Genomic DNA, 26,008 nt, shown 5'->3' with positions numbered 1-26,008 from the left:
CTTCCAACTCTATGATTCTATGATTCTACTGTTGAACTCAGTGGGACACACCTCTGGGTAGGCATGTATAGGATCCATACTCCGTGTCTTTGCGGCATGCGGTGTAAGGGCATTCTGTATATACGACTATGTGTCATCATGAGCAATTGGAATGTAGGGGTGTTTTTGCTGCCTTTCCCTTGTACATCTTAGGTTATAGATCACAGATGCTCTCCTGCTGAGTTGTTTTGTTTCTATATTTATGCCAAAGCCTTGGGCTCAGAGTGTTCCTGCCAGTGCAGCCTATTCTCGCTAATATATATCTAACGCAGCAAACATAACAAGCTATATTAAGATGACGGTGGGATTGCCAGGCATCTATTCTCATAAAAGGTTATCCCTTATTTTTAAATATCATAGAATCATAGAATCGTAGAGTTGGAAGAGACCACAAGGGCCATCCAGTCCAACCCCCTGCCAAGCAGGAAACACCATCAAAGCACTCTTGACATATGCCTGTCAAGCCTCTGCTTAAAGACCTCCAAAGAAGGAGACTCCACCACACTCCTTGGTAGCAAATTCCACTGCCGAACAGCTCTTACTGTCAGGAAGTTCTTCCTAATGTTTAGGTGGAAGCTTCTTTCTTGTAGTTTGAATCCATTGCTCCGTGTCTGCTTCTCTGGAGCAGCAGAAAACAACCTTTCACCCTCCTCTATATGACATCCTTTTATATATTTGAACATGGCTATCATATCACCCCTTAACCTTCTCTTCTCCAGGCTAAACATACCCAGCTCCCTAAGCCGTTCCTCATAAGGCATTGTTTCCAGGCCTTTGACCATTTTGGTTGCCTTCTTCTGGACACGTTCCAGCTTGTCAGTATCCTTCTTGAACTGTGGTGCCCAGAACTGGACACAGTACTCCAGGTGAGGTCTGACCAGAGCAGAATACAGTGGTACTATTACTTCCCTTGATCTAGATGCTATACTCCTATTGATGCAGCCCAGAATTGCATTGGCTTTTTTAGCTGCTGCATCACACTGCTGACTCATGTCAAGTTTGTGGTCTACCAAGACTCCTAGATCCTTTTCATATGTACTGCTCTCAAGCCAGGTGTCACCCATCCTGTATTCGTGCCTTTCATTTTTTTTGCCCAAGTGTAGTACTTTACATTTCTCCCTGTTAAAATTCATCTTGTTTGCTTTGGCCCAGTTGTCTAATCTGTTAAGGTCATTTTGAAGTGTGATCCTGTCCTCTGGGGTATTAGCCACCCCTCCCAATTTGGTGTCATCTGCAAACTTGCTCAGGATGCCCTGAGCAAGAGTTCTGTAGACTTTCCTCGCTACAGAATACCAGCATTCCATAATCCCTAAATAGAGGTTTGGCAACCTATTGCCCTCCAGATATTGTCGGACAGCAACTCTCATCATTTGTGATTTATTGGCCATGTGAGTTGGAATCCAACAGCTTTTGGGGGACCACAAGGTCTTCTTAGGCCCCCCCAGATCCTCAAGTCAAGAGAAAGCCGGCGCTGTATATCTTTGTCATTAGACATTGCATCGCCATCTATAAGAATGAATCCGTGCATGCTGTTTGTATTCGTAGGTGGGCAACACTAATTTTGGCCATGCCAATTCTTGCCTAACCACACCCACAGTTGGTATGTATCCTTCCTGTTCCTCCAAGGCTTGGCCTAGAGCAGGCATGGCCAAACTTGGCCCTCCAGCTGTTTTGGGACTACAACTCCCATCATCCCTATCTAACAGGGATGATAGGAATTGTAGTCCCAAAACAGCTGGAGGGCCAAGTTTGGCCATGCCTGGCCTAGAGGGAATACGGTCCTTGTGCACCTCCATTTTAGGTGATGGAACCATTTATACGGATCTTCCTCCTGGCTCAGTCCTTCAAACTTTTAGTAAGTTAAGTTAAGGCTGCTGGGGGCGCTGTCAAGATTGTTCCTTAGGCAAAGACCTCTCTCTTTATTTGTGATAATATGCCAAGGACCTGATACACAAATGTATAAATAAATGACAGCACCAATATCCATTCAGCCCTTCATTCGAAGCCTTTTTTTTGGCTACTCTTCAGCACCGAAAAGCTCCCAGATACTGGTCAGTAAGAAAACAAAACAAGCCCTGCACCCAAGCTTACAATCTAGAACAGGCATAGGCAACCTTGGCTCTCCAGATGTTTTGGAACTACAACTCCCATGATCCCTAGCTAACAGGGCCAGTGGTCAGGGATCATGGGAGTTGTAGTTCCAAAACATCTATTTGGAGAGCCAAGGTTGCCTATGCCTGATCTAGAAAGACACAGCACACAAGGATAAAGGGATGAGGAGGGAAGAGAAAAACAGATTTTGGCGTTATGAGGTTCTCTGCTCACAATAGATCATCTGCATCATAGAAATCTGTCTTAGATGAAGCCATTCGGTCCATCTAGCACAATATTGGGTGGCAGCAGCTTTCCAGGGATTAATTTGGGAGTTTATCCCCACCGACTTCATGCAAATCAGCTGTTTTTAACCACTGAGCTTTGGCCCTCCCTCAAAAATCAAACACTGCAGTGCAGGGGAAGTTGCTGTCTCTTCCATACCTCTTTTGGTCCTCTCCAACCAGCTGCCTTTGCAGACTCAACGAAAAACTGTGTTATCTGCCTCTTTAGAAAACAATATTTTGGTATCATTTGCTGTTATCTGAAGGCAGATTACTCTCCCTGGTATAAACCCAGCACTGTTTAATCAGAAACAGTCCAGCTCGCCCATTGGATGAGTCAGAATCCAAAACGTCGAATGGGCTGAATGCAGAATCTGGCCAAAGTCAATATATACAGTTATCACCAGATCATTGGAGTGTAAGCTGTGCTGAGATTGAAAAATTGCTCTTCAATTGAGGAAATCGGGATATGCAATAGTGACAGTCCCTCCCTGTGTTCCTTGCAAATTCTTAATTGTCACTACTATGGGAGTGTGGATATTATTATTTATTATTAATACCCCGCCCATCTGGCTGGGTTTCCCCCGCCACTCTGGGCGGCTTCCAGCAAATGCCGAAATACATTAAAATATCACAGATTAAAAACTTCCCTAAACAGGGCTGCCTTTAGGTGTTTTCTAAATGTCAGGTAGTTGTTTATCTCCTTGACCTCTGATGGGAGGATATAATAAATGTTCATAGTGGAAATAAGGGCTTCTTGGACTTACTTGGGTTTCCCTTTTGGGTATTAAAGCAGCCCATTGCTTAATGTGGATTTATTGTAAAGCTCTAAACGGCCTTGGTCCAGTATACCTGAAGGAGCGTCCCCACCCCCATCATTCAGCCTGGACACTGAGGTCCAGCGCTGAGGGCCTTCTGGCAGTTCCCTCACTGCGAGAAGCGAAGTTACAGGGAAACCAGGCAGAGGGCCTTTTCGGTAGTGGCGCCCATAGCTGCCAAGTTATCCCTTTTTTACAGGGATTTTCCCTTATGCTGAATAGGCTTCCTCGCAAGAAAAGTGAAAACTTGGCAGCTATGGTGGCGCCCACCCTGTGGAATACCTTCCCATCAGATGTCAAGGGAATAAACAACTATCTGACTTTTAGAAGATATCTGAAGGCAGCCCTGTACTGGGAAGTTTTTAATGGCTGATGTTTTATTGTGTTTTTAATATTTTGTTGGGAGCCACCCAGAGTGGCTGGGGCAACCCAGACAGACGGGTGACATAATAAAATAAAATACGGTCATACCTCAGGATATGTCTGCTGCGGGCTGCGTCTTTTCAGGTTACCGACGCGCCGAACCCGGAAGTCTCAGAATGAGTTACTTCCGGGTTCGGCGTGTCCGTGACCTGCGCGCATGCGCAGAAGTGCTAAATCGCGCTTTGCACATGCGCAGAAGCACCACCTTGTGTCATGCGTGTGTGCATGTTGCGGCCTTTTCATGTTTCAAACGGGCCGCCGGAATGGATCCTGTTTGCAACATGAGGTACCACTGTAAACTAAACTAAAATAATTACGGCTGCTGCTGCTGCTACTACTGCTATAACTTTACTGGCAGTACTGCAAATGCAGTAATCATTTTGATAAGCACATTTTGACACAACTTTGTTAATATATTCATAAACATTTGTCTGAGTGTTTATTGTTGCTTTATTTTTATTTTTAATTTCATGTAATTGTCGCAGGTCATATACTCTAATGTAAACCAAGATATACCTCAATGCAATGCAACCATGTTAAACATTATTAAGATGAAAATGCATAAAAACTATGTTACTAAAAATATAAAGCCTGGAAGCTGAAAGTTTGTTTGTTTTTTTAACCACTGCAAATGTGAATTTCATTGCTTCAAAGAGAGAGATGTCTCATGCCCCATGAGCAGGGTGGAGCTGTCTGGATTTGACCATTTGCATGGAAATCTCTTAGATGACTCTGCTACCATGAAACATCTGTTCCAATTTTTTCTGTACAGAGGGAAAGTGGGTGGGTGTTTTTTTTATATAAAAAAAAATTGTTCAAAACACATTCCTGTGTGACTTTCCTAGCTGGCACTTCCTGTACTTGAGGCCTCTGAGAAGATAATAGTACCACTGTATTCTGCTCTGGTAATAGTGGTAATAGTGCCACTGTACAGTGGTAATAGTACCACTGTATTCTGCTCTGGTCAGACCTCACCTGGAGTATTGTGTCCAGTTCTGGGCACCACAGTTCAAGAAGGATACTGATAAGCTGGAACGTGTCCAGAAGAGGGCAACCAAAATGGTCAAAGGCCTGGAAACGATGCCTTATGAGGAACGGCTTAGGGAGCTGGGTATGTTTAGCCTGGAGAAGAGAAGGTTAAGGGGTGATATGATAACCATGTTCAAATATATAAAAGGATGTCATATAGAGGAGGGAGAACGGTTGTTTTCTGCTGCTCCAGAGAAGCGGACACGGAGCAACGGATTCAAACTACAAGAAAGAAAATTCCACCTAAACATTAGGAAGAACTTCCTGACAGTAAGAGCTGTTCGGCAGTGGAATTTGCTGCCAAAGAGTGTGGTGGAGTCTCCTTCTTTGGAGGTCTTTAAGCAGAAGCTTGACAGCCATCTGTCAGGAATGCTTTGATGGTGTTTCCTGCTTGGCAGGGGGTTGGACTGGATGGCCCTTGTGGTCTCTTCCAACTCTATGATTCTATGATTCTATGATTCTATGATTCTAAGATGACAAGAGTCTTCTGCGTTTCTTTCTGTGATTTCTTTCTGTGATTTATCAAAGGAAATGTCACACTCGTCTTCATCATTTTCATTGGGAATCACCATATTTCTCTGTCTATAAGACGCCCCCATGTACAGTGGTACCTACGCAGTTCGTAACCCGAAATGGTCGTAACCCGAAGCGCCATTTTGCGCATGCGCAAAACGCGCACGCCGCTTCTGCGCATGCGCAGAACACGCGTGCGACAAGAATACTTCCGGGTTTGCGGAGTTCGTAACCCGAGGTGTTGGTAACCCGAGGTATGGCTGTATAAGACACCCCCTATTTTGCTCAGATTGAAGAAAATGGCTTCGGCACTATCTTGTATAAGACGCCCCCTAACTTTATATATATAAAACATCTACATGCTAGGTGGGGTTATCCGGAGGTTTGGAGTACGTTGTCAGCAGTATGCTGATGACACTCAACTCTACTTCTCCTTTACATCTGCGGTGAGGCAGTAGAAGTGCTGGACCAGTGTCTTGCCTCAGTAATGGACTGGATGAAAGCCTACAAACCGAAGCTCAATCCAGATAAGACTGAGGCACTGTTAGTGGGTGGTTCCCTAGACCGGATGGGTGGGAGATCACCTGCTCTTGATGGGGGTTACAATTCGTCTGAAGGACCAGGTTTGTAGCTTGGGGGTACTCCTGGATCCTTTGCTGTCGCTCAAGGCTCAGGTGGCCTCAGTGGCCCAGAGGGCCTTCTATCAGCTTCAGCTGGCGGCCCAGCTACACCCCTATCTACTGTTGCCTATGCTCTGGTAACCTCAGGGTTAGATTACTGCAATGCGTTATACATAGGGCTGCCTCTGAAGACGGTTCGGAAACTTCAGCTGGTGCAGAATTCAGCAGCCAGGTTGCTCACTGGAGCAAGACAGCTTGAGCATATTACACAGGCATAGGCAAACGCGGCCCTCCAGATGTTTTGGGACTACAACTCCCACCATCCCTGACCACTGGTCCTGTTAGCTAGGGATGATGGGAGTTGTAGTCCCAAAATATCTGGAGGGCCGAGTTTGCCTATGCCTGATATTAAACCAATACTGGTCCGACTGCACTGGCTACCAGTTAGTTTTCAGGTCCTATTCAAAGTGCTGGATAAAGCCTTAAACGGTTCAGAACCGCAATACCTCAAGGACCACCTCTTTCCGTATGAACCTGCCCAGACCCTGAGATCATCTTCTGAGGCTCTCCTTCGTGTGCCTCCTCCTTGAGAGGTCCGGAGAGTGGAGACACGAGAACAGGCCTTCTCTTCAGTGGCTCCCCATCTGTGGAATGCTCTCCCCACGGAGGTTCACCTGGCACCTTCATTATACATCTTTAGGCGTCACGCAAAAGCATTTTTTAAAACCAGGCCTTTGGTTGATTTGATTGACATCCTACCAGTACAGTATGCCCTTTGAGAATGTGTGTGTTTTTTTGGGGGGGGGTTATTGGGTTGTTGTTTTTATTTTTGTTATATATTTTGTGGTTTTATATTTTGATTTTATTCTGTGAACTACCCTGAGACCTCTGGGTATAGGGCGGTATATTATTATTATTATTATTATTATTATTATTATTATTATTATTATTATTCCCAGGCTGTATTGTTACATCATCACATTCCCTTCATTTGACTTCAGAATAACAAGAATCTTGGCTTTGGGAGCTAGGCTTTCTGCCCTGGGTCTTTTCCCATAGTCTTGTTTACATAACAGTGCAGTAGAAGGAATCCCTTTTTAAACATTTCATTACTGCTCGCGTGTGAATGTAATGTGAAGCAGAAACAATTCCTTTTCAGGATTCTTTCAGGCTTGGGTGGACCATAGATGCTGCCTTGGAAAGTTTTGGTTCCTGGCCCATTCCTTTTTTAAAAAAAAGAAAAGAAAAGAAAGATTCTTTTGATCCCCCAGATGTCACTCGGAATTCAACATGTTTGGGCTGAAGCTCCAAAGTGAACAGGCACCAGAGACTCCAGGAAGCTCAAATAACAAGAGCTGCTGGTGTCTGTCCTTTGCTTATGTCATTGTTTCCAACTCATGTCCTCCCTCACTGCCTGAGTCACTGTGGGGTTCCCAGATGAAAACAGTAGAAACAGGGAAACGGAAAGCAGAGCCCATTGTTAATGCCAGTTATCTTGGCATGGCACAGTGCAAAATGATGGCTCACACTAACTGGGCTTTGACCTAAGAAGTCTTTTTTGAAGCAGAGGAGCTGAGTGGGCCTCTCCCAGAGCAGCAAAGACAAAAGCAAATATTGGATCAAGCAGAGAGACAAGACTGTCCACACAATTTACTGGGGGTCCAAAAGGACGTGGCTCCTGCTGACTGTGCTCCTTGAAGGGCATATATCCTGGGTGGAGAGTCTGTGTTGTGTTGTTAAGACTGTTGTTAATTACCCTGGAGCACTGGCCATTCTTGGCCAGGGCTCCTTGCAACTGGTGTTCACGCAGATGTGAATGAGATGCAGAGTAGATGGTTGGCATGCAACTGTCTCGAGAGACAATGGAGTGTGTCTCCAAGAGCGAAGTCAAACTGCTGTGTTAGCAGCACCGAAGCAGAGGTGTCCTTCCCATAGGAGCTAGTGGCTCGTTGCGCCTGGGCGCTGGCCTCTCAGGGGCACCCCAGCATTGGCGGGGCGCAACGAGCCACTAAGCCCTATGGCTCCGCTGCCACCTCCTCCTCTCCCTCGGCTGCAGCACTGCTGGGGCAAGGCGGGCGTCTCTTTTTGGCTCTGTGTACAAATGTGCAGGCTGACCCTGATTGACTGAAGGCAACAACAGCCGGGACGCGGGCTTGGGGGTCACCAGAGTCGCTGCCGCGGCTTCTCCTACTCCTCCTCACCTCCCTCTCGGCGGCGTCTGCGTTGCGTGCCTCTCATGAGCGCCTCGCTGGCCAGCCCAGCTCCTCGCGACCGCTGGGCATCAGCGAGAGGACTGGCCAATGGCGCCCTCCACCCCAGGCTAAATTTTGGGAAAGGGACAGGACGCCGGAGGGACTTTTGTGCCATGGCGCTGGGTGTGCTTAAGACGGCCCTGCACCGAAGTGACCTCCCAGGGGCGCAAGCATGGGCAGGGGCAGCGTGTATGGAAAGCCTGGGCTCCTCAGATGACAACCCCTGCCCCCCACCCTCTCGGCCTGGCAGAGCAATACATTTGGCACCAGCTTGGCTGTAGGAGTTGCCGGATGGAAGCATACAAGGCGCCATCCAAACATCTTAGGGACTCCACTCTGGATTTGTGCAGGGCAGAGCCATAGCCCTGGGTGAAGCCTCCAGGGGGGCACCATTGAGGGTCTCAGTCTCTCTCTCCGTGTGTGTGTGTGTGTGTGTGTGTGCGTGCACGCGCAAATGTGCATGGGTGTGTGTGCGCCAAACTGGGTCTTTGACCCGGGTGAAAAAAAGCCTAGTTTCATCCCTGGTGTAGGGTTTGCTCCTTAGCCTTTTCTCCTCTCAAAGATGTCCCAAAAGGAAGCAGAGGTTTGGGTCAGAGTTTTTCTTCTCCTAGATGGGGTTCCTTCCCTGGTTGATGAGCCCTATCTGCCCTTCACTTCCCTCTACAGCACATGCAGAATCGGACCGGATTTAGTTTTGATGAGGCCCTAAGCTACTGAAGGCAATGGGGCCCTTTAATATGTCCAGCTGTCTTTTATCAACAAACAAATTGCTGCTGTTTTTGTGTGTTGAATATATGCTATATGGTAGTTTATGGACCTAATAGGGATCTAAAGCCATTTGCACATAACAAAATAGCAGCCTACACAACACAAAAAACTGTTGCTGTATGTAGGTTTTATTTTATTTGTTTTTTCATCTTATATTTTGGAAATGTACATCCGGGTTTCTTTTCTTTAGTTTTTTTTGGGGGGTCCCAAGAGAGTGGGCCCGTAAGCTATAGCTTGTTTAGCTTATACGTAAATCCGGCACTGGCCTTATCTACTGTTGGGCCCAATATTGGTCTTGTCTTCTCAATCCGCCAGATGGGAAGTCTCTAATTCACTGAGGCTTTGAGACCCATCAGCTCCCAGCACCTGGTTTAGTTGACTATAGTCAAATGGGCTTCCTGGGCTGTGCCCACTATCACATGATGACAGCTTTTAGGAGCAGCAATGGAAGACCAGGAGAAGGCAACATGTGGCTTTTTCCAAATCAAGAAGTGCAGGCAGACTGACAGGCTACAGAGCACTGGAGAAAAACAGGAAAGAAAAAGACACATCTAGCCTCGCAGCTAGAAGGTAAGCTCAAAATCCTGCGCCCACAGAAATGCTAAAGATAATCTAAATTGCCTTGAGAACGAAGGAAGAAAATGGAAGTCTTTTTTCTCAGGGAAGGAAACTTCTGAGAAATTGGTGGAGACGTTTTGGCTCAGTGCTTCTTTCTATGATTTAAAAGTAGTTTAAATATGGTTTAAAAGTAGCCACATACCATATTTTTCGCTCCATAAGACACGCTTTTTTCCTCCAAAAAAGTAAGAGGAAGTGCCTGTGCGTCTTATGGAGCGAATGTGTGGTCCCTGGAGCCGAACTGCCCAGGGGCTAAAGGCAGATCGTGCTCTCTCTTTTTTTAGCCCCTGGGCAGTTCGGCTCCAGGGACCACACATTCACTCCATAAGACGCACAGGCACTTCCTCTTACTTTTTGGGAGGAAAAAAACGCGTCTTATGGATCTAAAGGCTAACAAGAGGGAAAGAGAGTGTTGAAAGGAATCAGCTCAGCAGCTGATTGCAAGAGATCGGGGAGGGAGATAAGGGAGCTAGCTCCCTTCCCGGCCCACCCAGGCCTCAATTGTTGTCTGCAGAGGGAGACATGTGACTGGCTGATTAGATTATCTGTCTGGAAACTATAGAAATGGGTCCTTTTCCTTTCCTAGAGAAGCTGCAGAACTGTGAGTTGAACCCCATAAAAACATGATTTTTTTCCCTTCGCAAGGAAACTCAACAACTTTGAGCTGATCGTAAAAAATGGAGGTTTCTCCCTTTGCAAAAAAGATGCACAGCTGTGAGCTGCCCCTCCCCCCAAAAAAACGGGGCTTTCCCCATTTGCAAAAAAAACTGCACAACTTTGAGCTGATCCTAAAAATATATATGGAGCTTTCCCCTTTTGCAAAAGAAGCTTACTCAAATATTTAATGGGGGGGGCAAAGGCACCTAGGCCTCTAGTAGTTGGCTGCTATGCCTAGGACAATTCAAGAAAGCAAAGTATTTTTTCTCTTGTTTTCCTCCTCTAAAAACTAGGTGCGTCCTATGGAGCAAAAAATACGGGAGGTATGGCAAACAGCCATTAACTAAAATGTGATTGTTAAGTGCATACCTTTGGTCAAGGAAACCAGCCCCATTTGTAGCTGTCTATATATCATCACAACAGGGCACCAGAATGGTATTGTTCTGACAACAGTCTTATCAATACTATCAAAAGTGGCTGCGTGTGAGTGACCTTGGGCAAAAGAAAGCCATAGCTAATCCTCAAACTCAACTTCTGTTTCTAATAGCACAATGTTCCGAAGGTTCAGATTTCATTCTCCGTTAAGGTGGCAGCTCAAAGCACTGCGGAATGGTTGCCAGGTGAAAGGGCTCTGCTGACTCCACCCCCTTCCCATTACTACCACTGTGTTCTATGTGAGGCTGCCCTTGGAAACAGCTCAGAAACATTAGCTGGTCTCAAAATGCAGCAGCCTGTATTTTTAACCCTGGGTAGGTCAACAAGGATTTTAAACTGTTTATCTCAGAACTGCGTTAGTCGGGGATGGGGGGCAGGAGGGTTATTTTGGCCTGGGGTCTGAAGCTCAATTTTAGACACTGTTTTTGGCATTTCCTAAGTTTTGCCTTTTTTTATATAATCAGGAAAGACCAAATAAATGAAGTTTGGGACATCGCCAGAGATCTTCATAGCTTTGTTTGGATTGCATTGACCTACTTTTCAGTGGGGAATGTACAATGCTATTTGCCTCAGTCTAGGTTTCCACATAGAGCTTGGCAAACGCTCTGAATGATACGCTTTCCTAACACATTCCAAGGCCAGATTATAGCACATATGGAAGTTCCTGTTTGCACTGGCTCAGCCTTCCCAACCCTGAACATGTCACCCCTGTAAACTTTCACTGGGTGCCTGGATTGGACACCCAGCCTCCCTGCTGATCTGAACAGAGCTTCTCTCTGCGAGTGAGTGTAGCAGTGCCTCCCTCCCACCCCCCACCCCCGCTTGATGGGGGACTTGCACCATTTTGCAGTCTTGTCTTTCTTGCTGCTCTTGGTAGCCATTTTTTTTTTGTTATGTCATAGAATCATAGAGTTGGAAGAGACCACAAGGGCCATCCAGTCCAACCCCCTGCCAAGCAGGAAACACCATCAAAGCATTCTTGACATATGCCTGTCAAGCCTCCGTTTAAAGACCTCCAAAGAAGGAGACTCCACCACACTCCTTGATAGCAAATTCCACTGCCAAACAGCTCTTACTGTCAGGAAGTTCTTCCTAATGTTTAGGTGGAATCTTCTTTCTTGTAGTTTGAATCCATTGCTCCGTGTCCGCTTCTCTGGAGCAGCAGAAAACAACCTTTCTCCCTCCTCTATATGACATCCTTTTATATATTTGAACATGGCTATCATATCACCTCTTAACCTTCTCTTCTCCGACTCCAGGCAAAACATACCCAGCTCCCTAAGCCATTCCTCATAAGGCATCGTTTCCAGGCCTTTGACGATTTTGGTTGCCCTCTTTTGGACACGTTCCAGCTTGTCACATCCCTACAGCAACGTTTCCGGGACCACGGCACTTCCTCAAAATTCTAAATGTGTCGACTGGCCCCAAAAAGTTGGCAGCCTTGCATAGAGCCAAATTCCATTGAAATCAGGAGGACTGCCTTCCAGGACTGCCACCTTATTAATCTTAGCTGATTTATTAAATTGGATAGAAAGCAATAATGCACACTTTCCTCTTTTTTATATATGGTGTCCGTTTAGCACTTTCAGTGAGCTACTGTATGCGCTGCTAAAAGGCCACTCACAACCCAACATACGGTACTTCTGAGCAAACCTGCTTGGAATAAGACTGCAAGAATGCTTTCACGAGCAACCTTAAAAACATCTTCTAGTCAACCATTCAATTCCACTTGTGAGCACCATGACCAAAAGTAGAATAGACCTGGTTTTAAAGAGGTCGTACATTCAACTCCAAGCAATATAGGTTTTAGTTCCATTTTACAGGTAAAGGGAATACACACACAAAACCACACACACTTTTTATATATATAAAAAAATCTAAGTATAATTCCTGGGCACAGCCCAAATGTCACACAGTCTTGATCATTAATTTCAGGTTCTAGGCAAAGGATTGTCCCTGGGCCGAATCCTAAGGTGCGCCACCTTTCTTCCCACTTTCAGACACGACGCACAACTTCTCACGCTGAATGTGGAGAACCACCACCGCCCTCCCTGCGCCCAGCAAGGGCACCTCTGCGCGCGCGCCTCCCTGTGTGCGTAGAGGTCAAACTCAGTCCCTGCTCTTTCTGATAGATTTCGGAAGAGCTCTTCTCCATAGTGGAGGTGCTGATCACTCCCTGAGTGCACACATGAAGTAAATAAATAAAAAGTTAGCAGCGGCAAAGTTGGATACTTGCAATCCTGCAAAACGGCTCCTCCCACCCCAAGAGGTGCAAGAGGTTTCGAGAGAAGGCGAAGGAAGGAAGAGGATCGGCGCGCATGCATGTGGAAGTTGGGCTCTCCCAACTCTGATGCGCCTGGAAGGGACCACCTGATCCTCTTCGCGGGGGTGGCACCCATGCCACCTGAGTCACCCCTTCCTTCCTTCCTTCCTTCCTTCCTTCCTCCGCGTCCTCGCTTGGTCTCCATGGCGCGCGCGCAGCCCGGCCAAGTTCCTTGGAACTTCGCCTCCCTCTGACGCAAACAATCGTCGCGGGGCCCCGGCCTCTCCTCCTTCGCAGCCAATGGGAAGTTGGGGGAGCCCTGGTCGGGGACCAATCACGGGGCGCTGGACAGTTCCCCGGTCCGAACTGACCTTCCCCGGCCCGGAGGGGATAAAAGAGCCTAGAGGAGGCAGCCGAGGTTTGGCTGCTGCTGCTGCTGCGCGGTTGCTGCCTCTCCTGCGCTCCGGGAAGGGAAGCGGCGATCCAGCTCTGCGCAAGCGGCGGCGGCGGCAACGACCGGAGGAGAGCGGGGAGGAGGAGAGCGCAGGCCGCGGAGGAGCTCGCGGAGGGCCGGGCTGAGCTGCGTGTGGTTGCCGAGGGCGGAGAGCAGGAGCGAGAGGCGCAGCTCATTCATTGCAGCAGCACCAGCAGGAAGCCGGCTCGGCTGCAAGGAGCCGGCAAGCAGCGTCGGCGCCCACGCGCAATTTCCCCTCTCCAAGTCCGAGGCGGCATCATCGCCTGCAGCGGAGGCGAGGTAAGGATGATTCCGCTCGGGCTTCTTTCCCGTCGAGCAGCCGCTTCCCCTGGGCTTCGAGATGCGTCCGTCCACCCACCCACCCACCCGCAAGTGGGGCGGGCGACCCCTTTCTCTGCAAAGGCAGGAGGCGCAAGGCGAGATCTGGGGCGAAGGAGGAGAGAATTGGGGGCGCGGGAGGCGAAGATGGAGATGTGGGAAGAGAAGGGAGGGAGGGGCGCCTCGAAATGATGCGGGGGAATCGCAGAATTGTCGAGTTGGAAGGGACCCTCAAGGATCAACTAGTCCAACCATCCAGGACAGATAGCCATCCAATCTCTGCTTTAAAACCTCCAAGGAAGGAAGAAGGAGAGTTTGGGGGGCGGGGAGCTGCAGAGCTTGGGGTTGCGAGAATTCCATTCTGCTCTGAAGCCTTGGCCCCGGAGATGGTTCCCCTAAAAGTAATAAGGTCCTCTCCAGAATGCCATGGGACAGGAGAGAGAATTTGCCAAGCAAGGAAGGGAGCAGGACTCCTGAGCTTGGAGGTGAGGAGAGGTGGAGGGCCTGGAGAGGGCAGCCTGGACTTGTGTTGGAAGAAAGATGAAGGCAGCTCCTCCAGAAGGCAGCAAGGAGAGGAGGAGGTTGCTGGAGAAGGTGGGGAGAGCTTAGAATTGAGATCATGGCGCTGCAACATCTGGAAAGACAAAGTTGTGGCATTTCATTGGTCTGAAATGGGGACGGGCTGTAGCTCGGTGGCAGAGCATCTGCCTGGCATGCAGAACGTCGCTGGTTCAATCCCCAACATCTCCAGGTATGGCTGAGAGACACACCCTCCCTGAAACCCTGGAGCTCCACTGCCGGTCAGTGTGGGCAATACTGAGCTAGATGGACCAAGCAGCTGCCTCGCACTGAAAGCACTTTGGGCCCCTGAAAATGACCAAACTGGCCAATGGAGAGTGCGCATTGAGCGAGTTTTTTTGTGGTAAATCGCACTCAAACCATGTTCACTGCAGCTGCCAGAATGCGACCAGATTTGGCAGCGGTGTGAGGCTGGCGGTGTGGCAACTTCATGGTTGGGTGCAGTCACACACCCAATTCACTGCACGCTATTTTTGCATAGCTACGCTCAACTGGGGTTCTCAGGGACGCCAGCTCGGTCATGTGAACTGAGGCTCCTGTCACAGGCCTGCCAGCTGATTCGCTGTGACACCTCCTCATAGTGTGTCCCTTCCGACCAACGACCTCTCAATTGTTTCATAGCAAGCTTCTCTGAGCCAGGAAGCGGGTACCTTTCAACTTCTCAGCAAGCGCCAGTAAGACAGAAAACTCTGTTTCTGAGTTGGCTTGCAGAGTTCCCTCATCTCAGGGGTGTCAGTAGGAAGAGAGAGACGCAGCAGTGACAACAACATGCTTTGATAATCCCCTTGTGCTGGGCTCAAAAGATGCCAGAAAGGAGGACATCCTTCTAAAAAGCAACAACTTTTGCTCCATTAGGTGCTTGGGAAACCCACCAGCTCCAAAGCCCGTAAGGCGGCCCTTTTCCAAACCGCTGTCTCTGGTGGTCAGACAAGCCTACCTCACAGGGTTGTCGTTGGGGGTTTAAATTAGGAGAACCATGGGTATGGCACCTTGAGCTCAATGGACAAAAAGGTGGGATATAAATTCAATAATAAATAAATATCTTTTTAAAAGTTGCCTTACAGGGAGCCCCTCTCCCCCCCCCACCCTCACTCCACAAACTTTGGCATCATCTCCCGCACACACACACACACACACACACACACAGCAATCCAGTGCGTTGGGGGAGCACTGGGTTGTTGTCAAGGGTTGCTACAAGGAAGAAAATTACAAATAAATATAATTGGGGCGGGGGAAGGGAATTGTAAACAAATAGGAAGTCACATTACTGCATGTGTTACACTGATTGGGAATCTAGGGGTGCAGAGGGAAGATTTGTAGTTTGCTACCTTTCTGAATTTTAAATCTGCACAAATTCTGGGCTTCGGTTGCATGGAGCTGGAGCAGCCCATTGAGGTTCCACGAAGAGAGAGGAGCAAATGAAGCTGCCTTATACCATAGAATTGTAGAGTTGGGACGCCAAGAGTCATCAAATCCAAGCCCCTGCTATGCAGGACTCTACACTGAAGCCTTCATGACTGATGGCCATCCAATCTCTACTTTAAAACACTCCAAGGAAGGAAGAGTCCAAAATAAAGAATTGGTTTATCTAGCTCAGGATTGCCTACACTGGTTCAGTGGGAGACAATCCAGCTCATCTGTTGTCTACACACTGCCTGGTAGCAGCTCTCTAGCTTTCAGACTTTTCCAATATGGCCTGGAGTTGCTGAGGATTGAACCCGAGACTATTCTGCATGCATGCTCTGCCACTGAGCCACAGCCCTTCTGCCAATATGCTTCACCATGTCAAAAACTGTGCCTCTGAAGCTCATATCGTTCTGAGAGCTTCAGTTATAATTCTCGTTCAGTGTTTGATGTGCTGTTTATGCCTCAAGCTTTGAATTTCATAACCTATCTTATGCCTCTTTGGGGGGGGGGTCAAAGCAAACTAATCTCCTCCTGCTATTTTTCGCGCCCATTAATGATAAATGCCTGCTCAACAGAGTTTGGCGCAATCTAAGGATGTTGCAAGGGATGCGGGTGGCGCTGGTCAGGCTTGCTGATCAGAAGGTCCGTGGTTCAAATCCCCGTGATGGGGTGAGCTCCTGTTGCTCGGTCCCAGCTCCTGCCAACCTAGCAGTTCAAAAGCATGTCAGAGTGCAAGTAGATAAATAGGTACCACTCCAGCGGGAAGGTAAACTGTGTTTCTGTGTGTTGCTCTGGTTCGCCAGAAGCGGCTTAGTCATGCTGGCCACATGACCCGGAAGCTGTACGCTGGCTCTATTGGCCAATTAAAGCGAGATGAGCGTCGCAACCCCAGAGTCGTCCACGACTGGACCTAATGGTCAGGGGTCCCTTTACCTTTAAGGATGTTGCAAGGCATGTTCTTCATTCTGTTATACCAGGAACTTCCAATCAATAAAGTTGACGTCGGTCACATTTACACATGATACCTTTATAGCACTTTGAACAGTCTTGGCTCCCGCAAAATAACTCTGGGAGCTGTGGTTTGTTATGGGTGCTAAAATTCCCATAGTTCCCTGGGAAGAAGGATTCACTGTTAAACCACTCTTATTTCCTAACATTTCTCAACACCTTTCACAAACTACAGCTCCCCAAATTATTCAGGGGAAGCCATGATGATTTGAAGTGGTATCACGGTGCTTTAAATGGGTGGTGTGAATGTGACCACCGATAGCTTTGTTAGTTAAATCAAAATAGATGTCATGTGGCTTTTTTTTGGGGGGGGGGAGTTTATATTCCTTATCCTATCCAAGGAAACCTCAAGGGCAATGGCCCTGAACAGATTATTGCCTACAAGTTGTTTAGATTCCAGGTGTCTGGTAAAAGCTACCTTTGCAGTTTTCAGTTTCACCTGCCTTAAGGGAAGTTGTTTGCAGTCCAGACCAGATTTAAGATGCCCCGTTTGTTCAACCAGCTCTTCCCTCCCCGTTTTATTATATATATTTTTAAAGGGACATGGGATAGTGGGGTGAGGAGAGGAGAGTTAATTGCTAACTGTTGTGCTGAAAATCAAGAGGCACAAGAGGTGAAAGGGTGAGGGGAGAAGTGTCCCTTCCGTTCTCCTTGCAGACTTTGTTGGGGGCTTAGGCAATTATTATCTAGAGCTGCTTAAGATTCTGCTGCAGAAAGGAGGACATTACGGACAGTGACTAAATCAACCAGAGGGTTTGGTGGGATACACAAGTCCTGTGATCTTCAGATGAAGGGCGACATGCAAATTTAATAAATAAAACAGCATAAAATTAAAAGTCCATTGTGGTTTGGGAGGTGGAGAGGAAGGTTGAGGAGTTAGTGGAGGGAAAGACGACACCAAATTGGGAGGGGTGGCTAATACCCCCAGAGGACAGGATCACACTTCAAAATGACCTTAACAGATTAGAGAACTGGGCCAAAGCAAACAAGATGAATTTTAACAGGGAGAAATGTAAAGTACTACACTTGGGCAAAATGAAAATGAAAATGAAAGGCACAAATACAGGGTGGGTGACACCTGGCTTGAGAGCAATACATGTGAAAAGGATCTAGGAGTCTTGGTAGACCACAAACTTGACATGAGTCAGCAGTGTGATGCAGCAGCTAAAAAAGCCAATGCAATTCTGGGCTGCATTAATAGTACTATAGCATCTAGATCAAGGGAAGTAATAATACCACTGTATTCCGCTCTGGTCAGACCTCACCTGGAGTACTGTGTCCAGTTCTGGGCACCACAGTTCAAGAAGGATACTGACTAGCTGGAACGTGTCCAGAGGAGGGCAACCAAAATGGTCAAAGGCCTGGAAACAATGCCTTATGAGGAACGGCTTAGGGAACTGGGTATGTTTAGCCTGGAGAAGAGAAGGTTAAGGGGTGATATGATAGCCATGTTCAAATATATAAAAGGATGTCATATGGAAGAGGGTGAAAGGTTGTTTTCTGCTGCTCCAGAGAAGCGGACACGGAGCAATGGATTCAAACTACAAGAAAGAAGATTCCACCTAAACATTAGGAAGAACTTCCTGACAGTAAGAGCTGTTCAACAGTGGAATTTGCTGCCAAGGAGTGTGGTGGAGTCTCCTTCTTTGGAGGTCTTTAAACGGAGGCTTGACAGCCATATGTCAGGAATGCTTTGATGGTGTTTCCTGCTTGGCAGGGGGTTGGACTGGATGACCCTTGTGGTCTCTTCCAATTCTATTATTTGTGTTGAAGAGCACCCTCTGATAAGAATTGTATGATGGGCTCAGAGGGGCAATGTTTGAGTGGGCAGGGGAGTGTGTGTCCTAATCTGCCGAGAGTGGCTGGGGAAACTTAGCCAGATGGGCGGGGTATAAATAATATATTTATTATCATTATCATCGTCATCATCATTGTGCTTCTTCCTTTCCCAGCATTCTCACCGCTCTTGGGCCTTCATGAGGAAACGGCTTGGTAGACCACTGGGAAGCCACCTTCCTTGACCCGCCACCCCAGCGATGCCCTGGAACATCAAATGGCTGAGCAGCTACAGCAGCCACAGCTCCCAGTCCCAGAAGCAATGCAAGAAGTCCTCCTTTGCCTTCTACCAAGCGGTGAGGGACCAGCTGCCCGTGTGGCTGTTGGAGGACATGAGGCGCATGGAGGCTTTCCACTGGCAGGAAGGGGGCAAAGTCAGCACCTACTCCCCTTCTGAGGCCCTCCTCTACGCCCTGGTGCATAACCACCAGCCTTACGCCCGCTACTTGCTGAGCAACTTCCCTCAGAGCGCCCTGGCTACCCCCAGCCTTCACTTCAGCTGCTGCCATTCCTCGGCTCCTCACTTGGCCATGGCTGTGCGCTACAACCGCGTCCACATCCTTCTGGAGATCCTGAAGGCCATCAGAGACTTCCCGGCGGGCGAGCGGGCCAGCTATTTGGACCGCAGAGGGTGCAGCCGAGTGGAAGGAGGCAAGACCGCCCTCCACGTGGCTTGCGAGCTGGTGAGGCCCGAGTGTTTGCTCCTGCTGCTGGGCCACGGGGCCTCGCCCTGCCTCGTTGACTGCACGGGGAACACGCCCTTGGACCTGCTCCTGCATCAGATCTGGGAGAGCCCGGCCTCGAACCTGCGCACCAAGCTGCTTCTCCTGGACTCCCTGTTCCTCTTTGTGCCTCAGGGCTCCCACTGTGCCATGAAGCAGCAGCTGCTGCAGGACTCCGAGCAATGGCAGGGCCTGCTGGGGAAGCCCAGGTTCCAGTGGCTGGCGGGCTTAGCGCCTCCCTCCCTCTTTGTGAGGTCCATGCAAGTCTTAATCGGGACCATTTCACCAGATCAGTTCCCAGAGGCGCTGGACGACCTGCCTTTGCCACACTTCCTGAAGCCCTTGGACCTGAAACTGAAGAGTTAAGAACTTCCCCCCCCGGGGACGTCCTTCCTTTGCAGTTCCCGCTTGCGTGATGAAAATAGGGCTCTCGGCTCTTGCGCGGAGAGCCGGTGTGTTTAATATAAAAACTGTGGGAGCGGGAGAAGCATTTGTTTTCATTAGAATTTGTTTTGTTTTTTAAATCCCTGACTGTGGTGTTGTCTTTTATTTGAATGTGGTGGTGTCAGAGTGGAATACCTGCAGAGCATTTTGAGAGAAAAAGTCTTGCTTTATGGTACTGTGCAGATATTAAAAGCAAGCTTTGGCCCTCCAGGTGCTGTTGAGCTCAATGGCCAAGGGCTATGAGAATTGGAGTCTAGCAGTATTTGGAGGGCTACATGCTCTGCGTACATGTCTGAAAATGCAACGTAGGTGTTCAGAGCTAAGGCTAGCAGCCTAAATAATTCGATAAATCAGGGCTAGCCAACTTGCTGTCCTCAAGGCTTTGCTGGGCTCCAGCTTCCAATGTCTCTGAATGGTCATGATGGAGTCAGCAATGTAGACAGTACCAAGTAGGCCATTCCTGCAACGTGAAAATTGGCCACTGCTGCAAGCCTTCACTTCTTATTATACAGTTGTACTTTAGATCCCGAACGCCTTGGTACTCGGATGTTTTGGCTCCCGAACACCACAAACCCGGAAGTGAGTGTTCCGGTTTACGAACGTTCTTTGGAACCCAAATGTCCGATGGGGCTTCCGTGGCTTCTTATTGGCTGCAGGAGCTTCCTGCAGCCAACCAGAAGCCGTGCTTTGGTTTCTGAACATTTTGGAAGTCAAACAGACTTCTGGAACGGATTCCGTTCGACCTCCAAGGTATGACTGTATATCCTTTCTGTGTGATCTAGCCTCCTCTTTTAAGCACAAACACTGGTAACTCACGAAACAGGTCCAAACGTTACGGCGATTTCCCGAAGCGCTCATAAAAATGATTTGGATTGCACAGTCCCTTTTCCATCCTTATCCTCAGAGGAGAAGGCTGGCCATGGCTATTCATCATGTGGACAATATTACCTCCAGTTCCAGAGACAACATGCCTCCCAAATACCATATGCTGGAGATGAGGGGTAGGGAGCATGCCAGGGGGCACATGCCATGGGCCTTTGCAAAGCCGTGGGGCTTTTAACCTTTGTTCTGATCCACTAATAGGGCTTATGCGCCTGCCAGCACATCCACACCTCTCGGGAGTGCATTGCACAGCAATTATAAGGGGTTGGGATATCGTTTTAAACATAGACGTGGAGCCATGGGATGCATTCCACGGAGGGCGAACATGGAGGAATATTTATATTGCATCAAAACGCAGTTGTTATGTTATGATAAATAACTAATCCACCTGGTCCCCGAATGCATTCTTTTATCTCCCTCCCCCCTTTCGTATTCCAGTACTTTGCAAAAGATGCCCATTTGCCGTTAAGAGAATTCTTACTTTATCTGCCTTCGGCTGGATGTGAATAACAGCACAGTCCATAGAAAGAGAAAAGCACAGAGGGTTTGGATTGAAGGAAGATGCTTTGTGGAGGCAATTGATCCATATTAGCTCATCTTCCCCAGTTCCACCTTGAGATGCCAAGTATCGCACCTGGGGGGACCTCTTGCAAGCCAAGCATGTTTCCCGTAACTGACCTGTGAGCAATTCAAATCAATGGAATCTGAGAAACTGATGGTTTGATGCAACTGAACATGCAGGCACCTGCCAGGGATAGATAATCAGCAATAGCACTGCTTAGATGTCCCCCCTCGTCCACGAGTAGCAGCTTGGCAGCATCACTGATATTCTGGCCAGGGCAATGTGTGCACATTCCCAGCAAAGGAACATCATGTACAGGATTCATTTTCATGTGTGCTTTGTCCCCCATTTATAAAGAGGTGAGTGGAAAAGCCACTAAAGGATCCTGAAATCCTGTGGGTGTTTGCAATGGTACCGGAGTGGCATATTGGCTAATCTGCCAGCCTGAAATAACTTAACACAGGATAGGATAGGATGGAGGGACAGTACCATAACACTTCCCGTCCAGGGATTTCTGTGCTATTTAACTGAACACCAGATGCTTAGACTCGGCCTTTAACTAGCTCCACTCCCCTCCCCTTCTTTTTTGCAAAATCAGTATCCCCACAGATTTCCCTTTCCCTAGGAAGCAGAAAGTGACTGATAAAGGTAAAGGGACCCCTAACCGTTAGGTCCAGTTGCGGACGACTCTGGGGTTGCGACGCTCATCTCGCTTTATTGGCCAAGAGAGCTGGCGTACAGCTTCCGGGTCATGTGGTCAGCATGATGAAGCTGCTTCTGGCAAACCAGAGCAGCGCACAGAAACGCTGTTTACCTTCCCGCTGGAGCGTTACCTATTTGTCTACTTGCAGTTTGACATGCTTTCGAACTGCTAGGTTCGCAGGAGCTGGGACCGAGCAATGGAAGCTCACCCTGTCACAAGGATTCAAACCACTGACCTGATCAGCAAGCCCTAGGCTCTGTGGTTTAGACCACAGCGCCAGGGTTGCCATATTCCAAAAAGTAAAAAACAGGGCACCCCAAAAGGTTTTTGGGAAGACCCCCCAAAACATGTTTAGACAATTGAACTGCCAAAGATAAGCGCCACCTTTCAGAAATTCCCCTGGATGTCAATTCCACCTTTGAAATCCCAGTACAGTAATGTCCAGATGTATGGCAACCCTATAAAAGAGGTCTTGCCGTATCCTGGAAAGAGTTGCAAAAAAAACCAAATAAATGCATTTTTTACTAACGCAGATGCTGGCCAAATTCACACCAGGCCTTTAAAGCACTATAACACCACTTTAAAGAGTTGTAGTTTCCTTCAAATAATTCTGGGAGCTGTGGTTTGTGAAGTGTGCTGAGGGTTGTTAAGAGACCCCTATTCCCTTCAGAACTGCAGCTCTCAAAGTTGCCTGTCAAGATGGCAACTTAAGATTGGTTGTTCGACTACTCTGGGAATTGTAGATCTGGGAGGGGAATAGGGGGGTCTCCCCTAACAGTTCTCAGCAGCACCCTTCACAAACTGCAGCTCCCATAATTATTATTCTTTTGTGGGGGAATCCTGTTTAAAGCGATCTCACAGCGCTTTATATGTGCAGTGGGAATGTGGCCGCTGTGGCTTCAATTACTAAGCCCTCTTGATTCTTAACATCTACCCTTCCTCCTTTGCTTAACACTCACCCAGAAAAAGTGCTACTGATCTGAAAAGCCTGCTCACTATTTCATAACAATTTGGTCGCGGAATTTGGAATGTTCTCAAAAAGCGTACCCTTCAGTACCCGCAGGGAAAAAGCACTGATTTTAACCTACCGTACCTAATTTCTCTGCTCAGTTGATTTCAGATCCTCCCAAGTGTCCCTATATTCCAGGGACAATCCCGGATTTACAGAAGCCGTCCCAGTTTCTGATTTGATCCCGGAATGTCCCGCTTTTCCTTAGGGCGTCCCTACTTTTGTCGGAGAAATGTGGGAGGGTACGGTATGGAGTTATGTGACTTCCCCGAGCCAAGGAGGCAAGTAACTCCACAAGTCTTAGAAGACATCTGAAGGCAGCCCTGTATAGGGAAGTGTGGTTTTTTTTATATAAAAAAAACGTTCAATGTTTTATTATGCTTGTTGCTCAGTCGGGAGAGCACGGCACTGTTAATCTCAAGGTCATGGGTTCGAGTCCCATGCTGCGCAAAAGATTCCTGCATTGCAGGGGGTCGGACTAGATGACCCTTGGTGTCCCTTCCAACTCTGTGATTCTATGATTCTAACAGTTACTTTCCCATGATCCCAGATCCTCGTTAGGATCCGGAATTCATTAATGCTTTGGAAAGGTGCTGGGACTGCCAAAGGCTTTGAACAAGAGGCCTACTGTTCTGACACGGAGTATTACCTCACATGTAGCGATTCTGTTTCTTAACACTTGACAGCATGCCCAAATTGGGCCTTTCAAAAAAGGGTCAGTCATCGTCATCGTCACTGTGGCCTTTCTGCAGGGGCTGCTGGCTGAGAAAGGAATAATGCCCATTATACAGCTGCTGTCGTGCTTAATAAAGCTATCTGGGGTTGCTATGTCAACCAAACTAATGGGCAACAAGGCCAGCTTCCAAAAATGGCAGCCACAGAGCAAGAGCGGAAAGGGAGAAATCCCCTTCGCCTACAAAAGAAAGAGAAATATACTTTTATTTTAATCAGGATTCATCAAGGGTATATTTCAATCCCATTTCCAATCAATTCAGCCCTGGAATACGCGATGTGAAGTCCAGGAAGAAGAGAGTTACTCTGACCATGTGCAAAGTATCTCTCCTTCACCACTGAGTAATCATGGCCAAAATGCACACACCCATGGCAGGATTGTCCGGTGCCCAGCTGATTGCATATTTATTCAATTAACAAGATTGATATGCCGTTTAATCATCAAAACCTCAAAGCAGTTTATAGAAAAGAGACATTAAAATTACCCATAAAAGCAAAAAGGATTTAGCCTTTAAAAAATCCCGAATAAAATACCAGCAGTTTTTTAAAAAAATCATACATTATAAAAAGACATATGAAAAGGCCTATGAAATTTACATGTCTAGGGAGGCTTTTTTCAACACAATGGTTTTTTTAGCAGGAGCTAGAAGAAGTACAATGAAGGTGTCTCAATGGCCAACAAATCCCATACACTGTGACTCTTTCCCACCCCACCATATATGAGAAAAAAATGAGAATTGCAATGATAGGACACTGTTCTGTTCCTTGCGTAAACATAGGAATCATTTTGAAAATCTAGTTCCAAACAACATGGAAGGAGGTTGGAAGGCAATAAGATCTCTGATTTAAAAATACTACTACTACTACTAATAATAATAATAATAATAATAATAATGGCTTTTAATTGTGTGTTTGTATGCATAATGTTGCAAACTTCTGTGATTTTCTTTATGGCTAAAAGGTAAAGGTAAAAAGGTAAAGGGGCCCCTGACCATCAGGTCCAGTCGTGTCCGACTCTGGGGTTGCGGCGCTCATCTCGCTCTATAGGCCAAGGGAGCCGACGTTTGTCCGCAGACAGCTTCCGGGTCATGTGTCCAGCATGACAAAGCTGCTTCTGGCGAACCAGAGCAGCGCACGGAAACGCCGTTTACCTTCCTGCCAGAGCGGTCCCTATTTATCTACTTGCACTTTGACATGCTTTCAAACTGCTAGGTTGGCAGGAGCTGGGACCGAGCAACGGGAGCTCACCCCGTCGCAGGGATTTGAACCGCTGACCTTCTGATCAGCAAGCCCTAGACTCTGTGGTTTAACCCACAGCACCACCTGCAGTATATAAATATCAACGAGTTCAATAAATCAAAAGTGGGGTGGCGAATCCCTTTTATAGCCATGAAGAAGAATGAAGGAAACATTGATCCCTCAAGTCTGGTCTCAGGATTGAGGGAGACAAATGCATTTGAAGAGAACAGGCCAACCAACATCACAACTACCGGTAGTTTTGCCTATTATACCACATACTTCCCACTACGTATCAGTCGGAGGAAGGTTCTGGAATTGCCGTACAATTGGCCGCAAGCAGCCTGCTCCTGGGACACTCTGCAATCGTTTCTACACAGTCTGGGGGGGGGGGCGGCGTTTGACATGGTTCTGACCTTGCCTGGCTGGGAAGTATTCGGCTCAGCTGATTTCAGAAAACGGTTATCTTTCTAGGCCAAGAGGTGTTGCGTCACTCGTCCCCTATCACATTCGCAGCCCAGAGGAAAAAGGGGGGGGGGGAAGCAGCAGAGCATTGAGATCAAGTGGCAGGCTCAGAGGAGAGGGTGATATCAGTGTGCAGCTTAGACATGCCTGAACTCGCAGAAATCCCCAAGCTTTATAAACACACTGAGATGCTTAGCATTGGAACCCTGCACCCAAATATGATTTTTGTACATGCATTGGGAGAAAAGCCCACAACCAAATTATTTTTCCTACTGCACCTTATCTTTTAAGCTTGATTCACCTGCTGCCCTGTGATTAGGTTGTTGTTGTTTAGTTTAGTCGTGTCCGACTCTTCGTGACCCCATGGACCAGAGCACGCCAGGCACTCCTGTCTTCTGCTGCCTCCCGCAGTTTGGTCAAACTCAGGTTCGTAGCTTCGAGAACACTGTCCAACCATCTTGTCCTCTGTCATCCCCTTCTCCTTGTGCCCTCCATCTTTCCCAACATCAGGGTCTTTTCCAGGGAGTCTTCTCTTCTCATGAGGTGGCCAAAGTATTGGAGCCTCAGCTTCAGGATCTGTCCTTCCAGTGAGCACTCAGGGCTGATTTCCTTCAGAATGGATAGGTTTGATCTTCTTGCAGTCCATGGGACTCTCAAGAGTCTCCTCCAGCGCCATAATTCAAAAGCATCAATTAGGTAGTTATCTTTAAAATAAAATTTTAAAAACAGCTTTTATCGATCCGTGTTTCTGGTTTCCTCCCAGGCCCTGACAAAAAGGACTCTTAGCCCAGTTTTCGAAACAGCATCTTGGGCGTTTGCA

The 26,008-nt window shown here is 47.7% G+C and overlaps 1 protein-coding gene and 1 long non-coding RNA gene across 3 annotated transcripts in view; one reads left to right on the top strand and one right to left on the bottom strand.

Annotated features, from left to right (window-relative positions):
- Window positions 1-13,015, bottom strand: part of LOC148687737 (uncharacterized) — a 40,705-nt gene extending 27,690 nt beyond the window's left edge. For both annotated transcript variants that reach the window (XR_015950864.1, XR_015950863.1), the window contains exon 1: window positions 12,784-13,015. This is a non-coding gene — a long non-coding RNA (uncharacterized LOC148687737). The remainder of the gene's footprint in view (window positions 1-12,783) is intronic.
- A 217-nt stretch (window positions 13,016-13,232) lies between these two features.
- Window positions 13,233-19,683, top strand: ANKRD9 (ankyrin repeat domain 9). Its single transcript, XM_035105630.3, has 2 exons — window positions 13,233-13,564; window positions 18,550-19,683. The coding sequence occupies exon 2, from the start codon at window positions 18,634-18,636 to the stop codon at window positions 19,519-19,521; it is 888 nt and encodes a 295-aa protein (XP_034961521.2). The 5' UTR covers window positions 13,233-13,564; window positions 18,550-18,633; the 3' UTR covers window positions 19,522-19,683.
- Window positions 19,684-26,008: the final 6,325 nt, after the last annotated feature.

This window comes from Zootoca vivipara, chromosome 1, assembly GCF_965207765.1.
Source record: "Zootoca vivipara chromosome 1, rZooViv2.hap1.1, whole genome shotgun sequence".
Lineage (NCBI taxonomy): Eukaryota > Metazoa > Chordata > Lepidosauria > Squamata > Lacertidae > Zootoca > Zootoca vivipara.
Note: the sequence above shows the minus strand (reverse complement) of the source record. Positions and strands in the feature narration are given on the sequence as shown.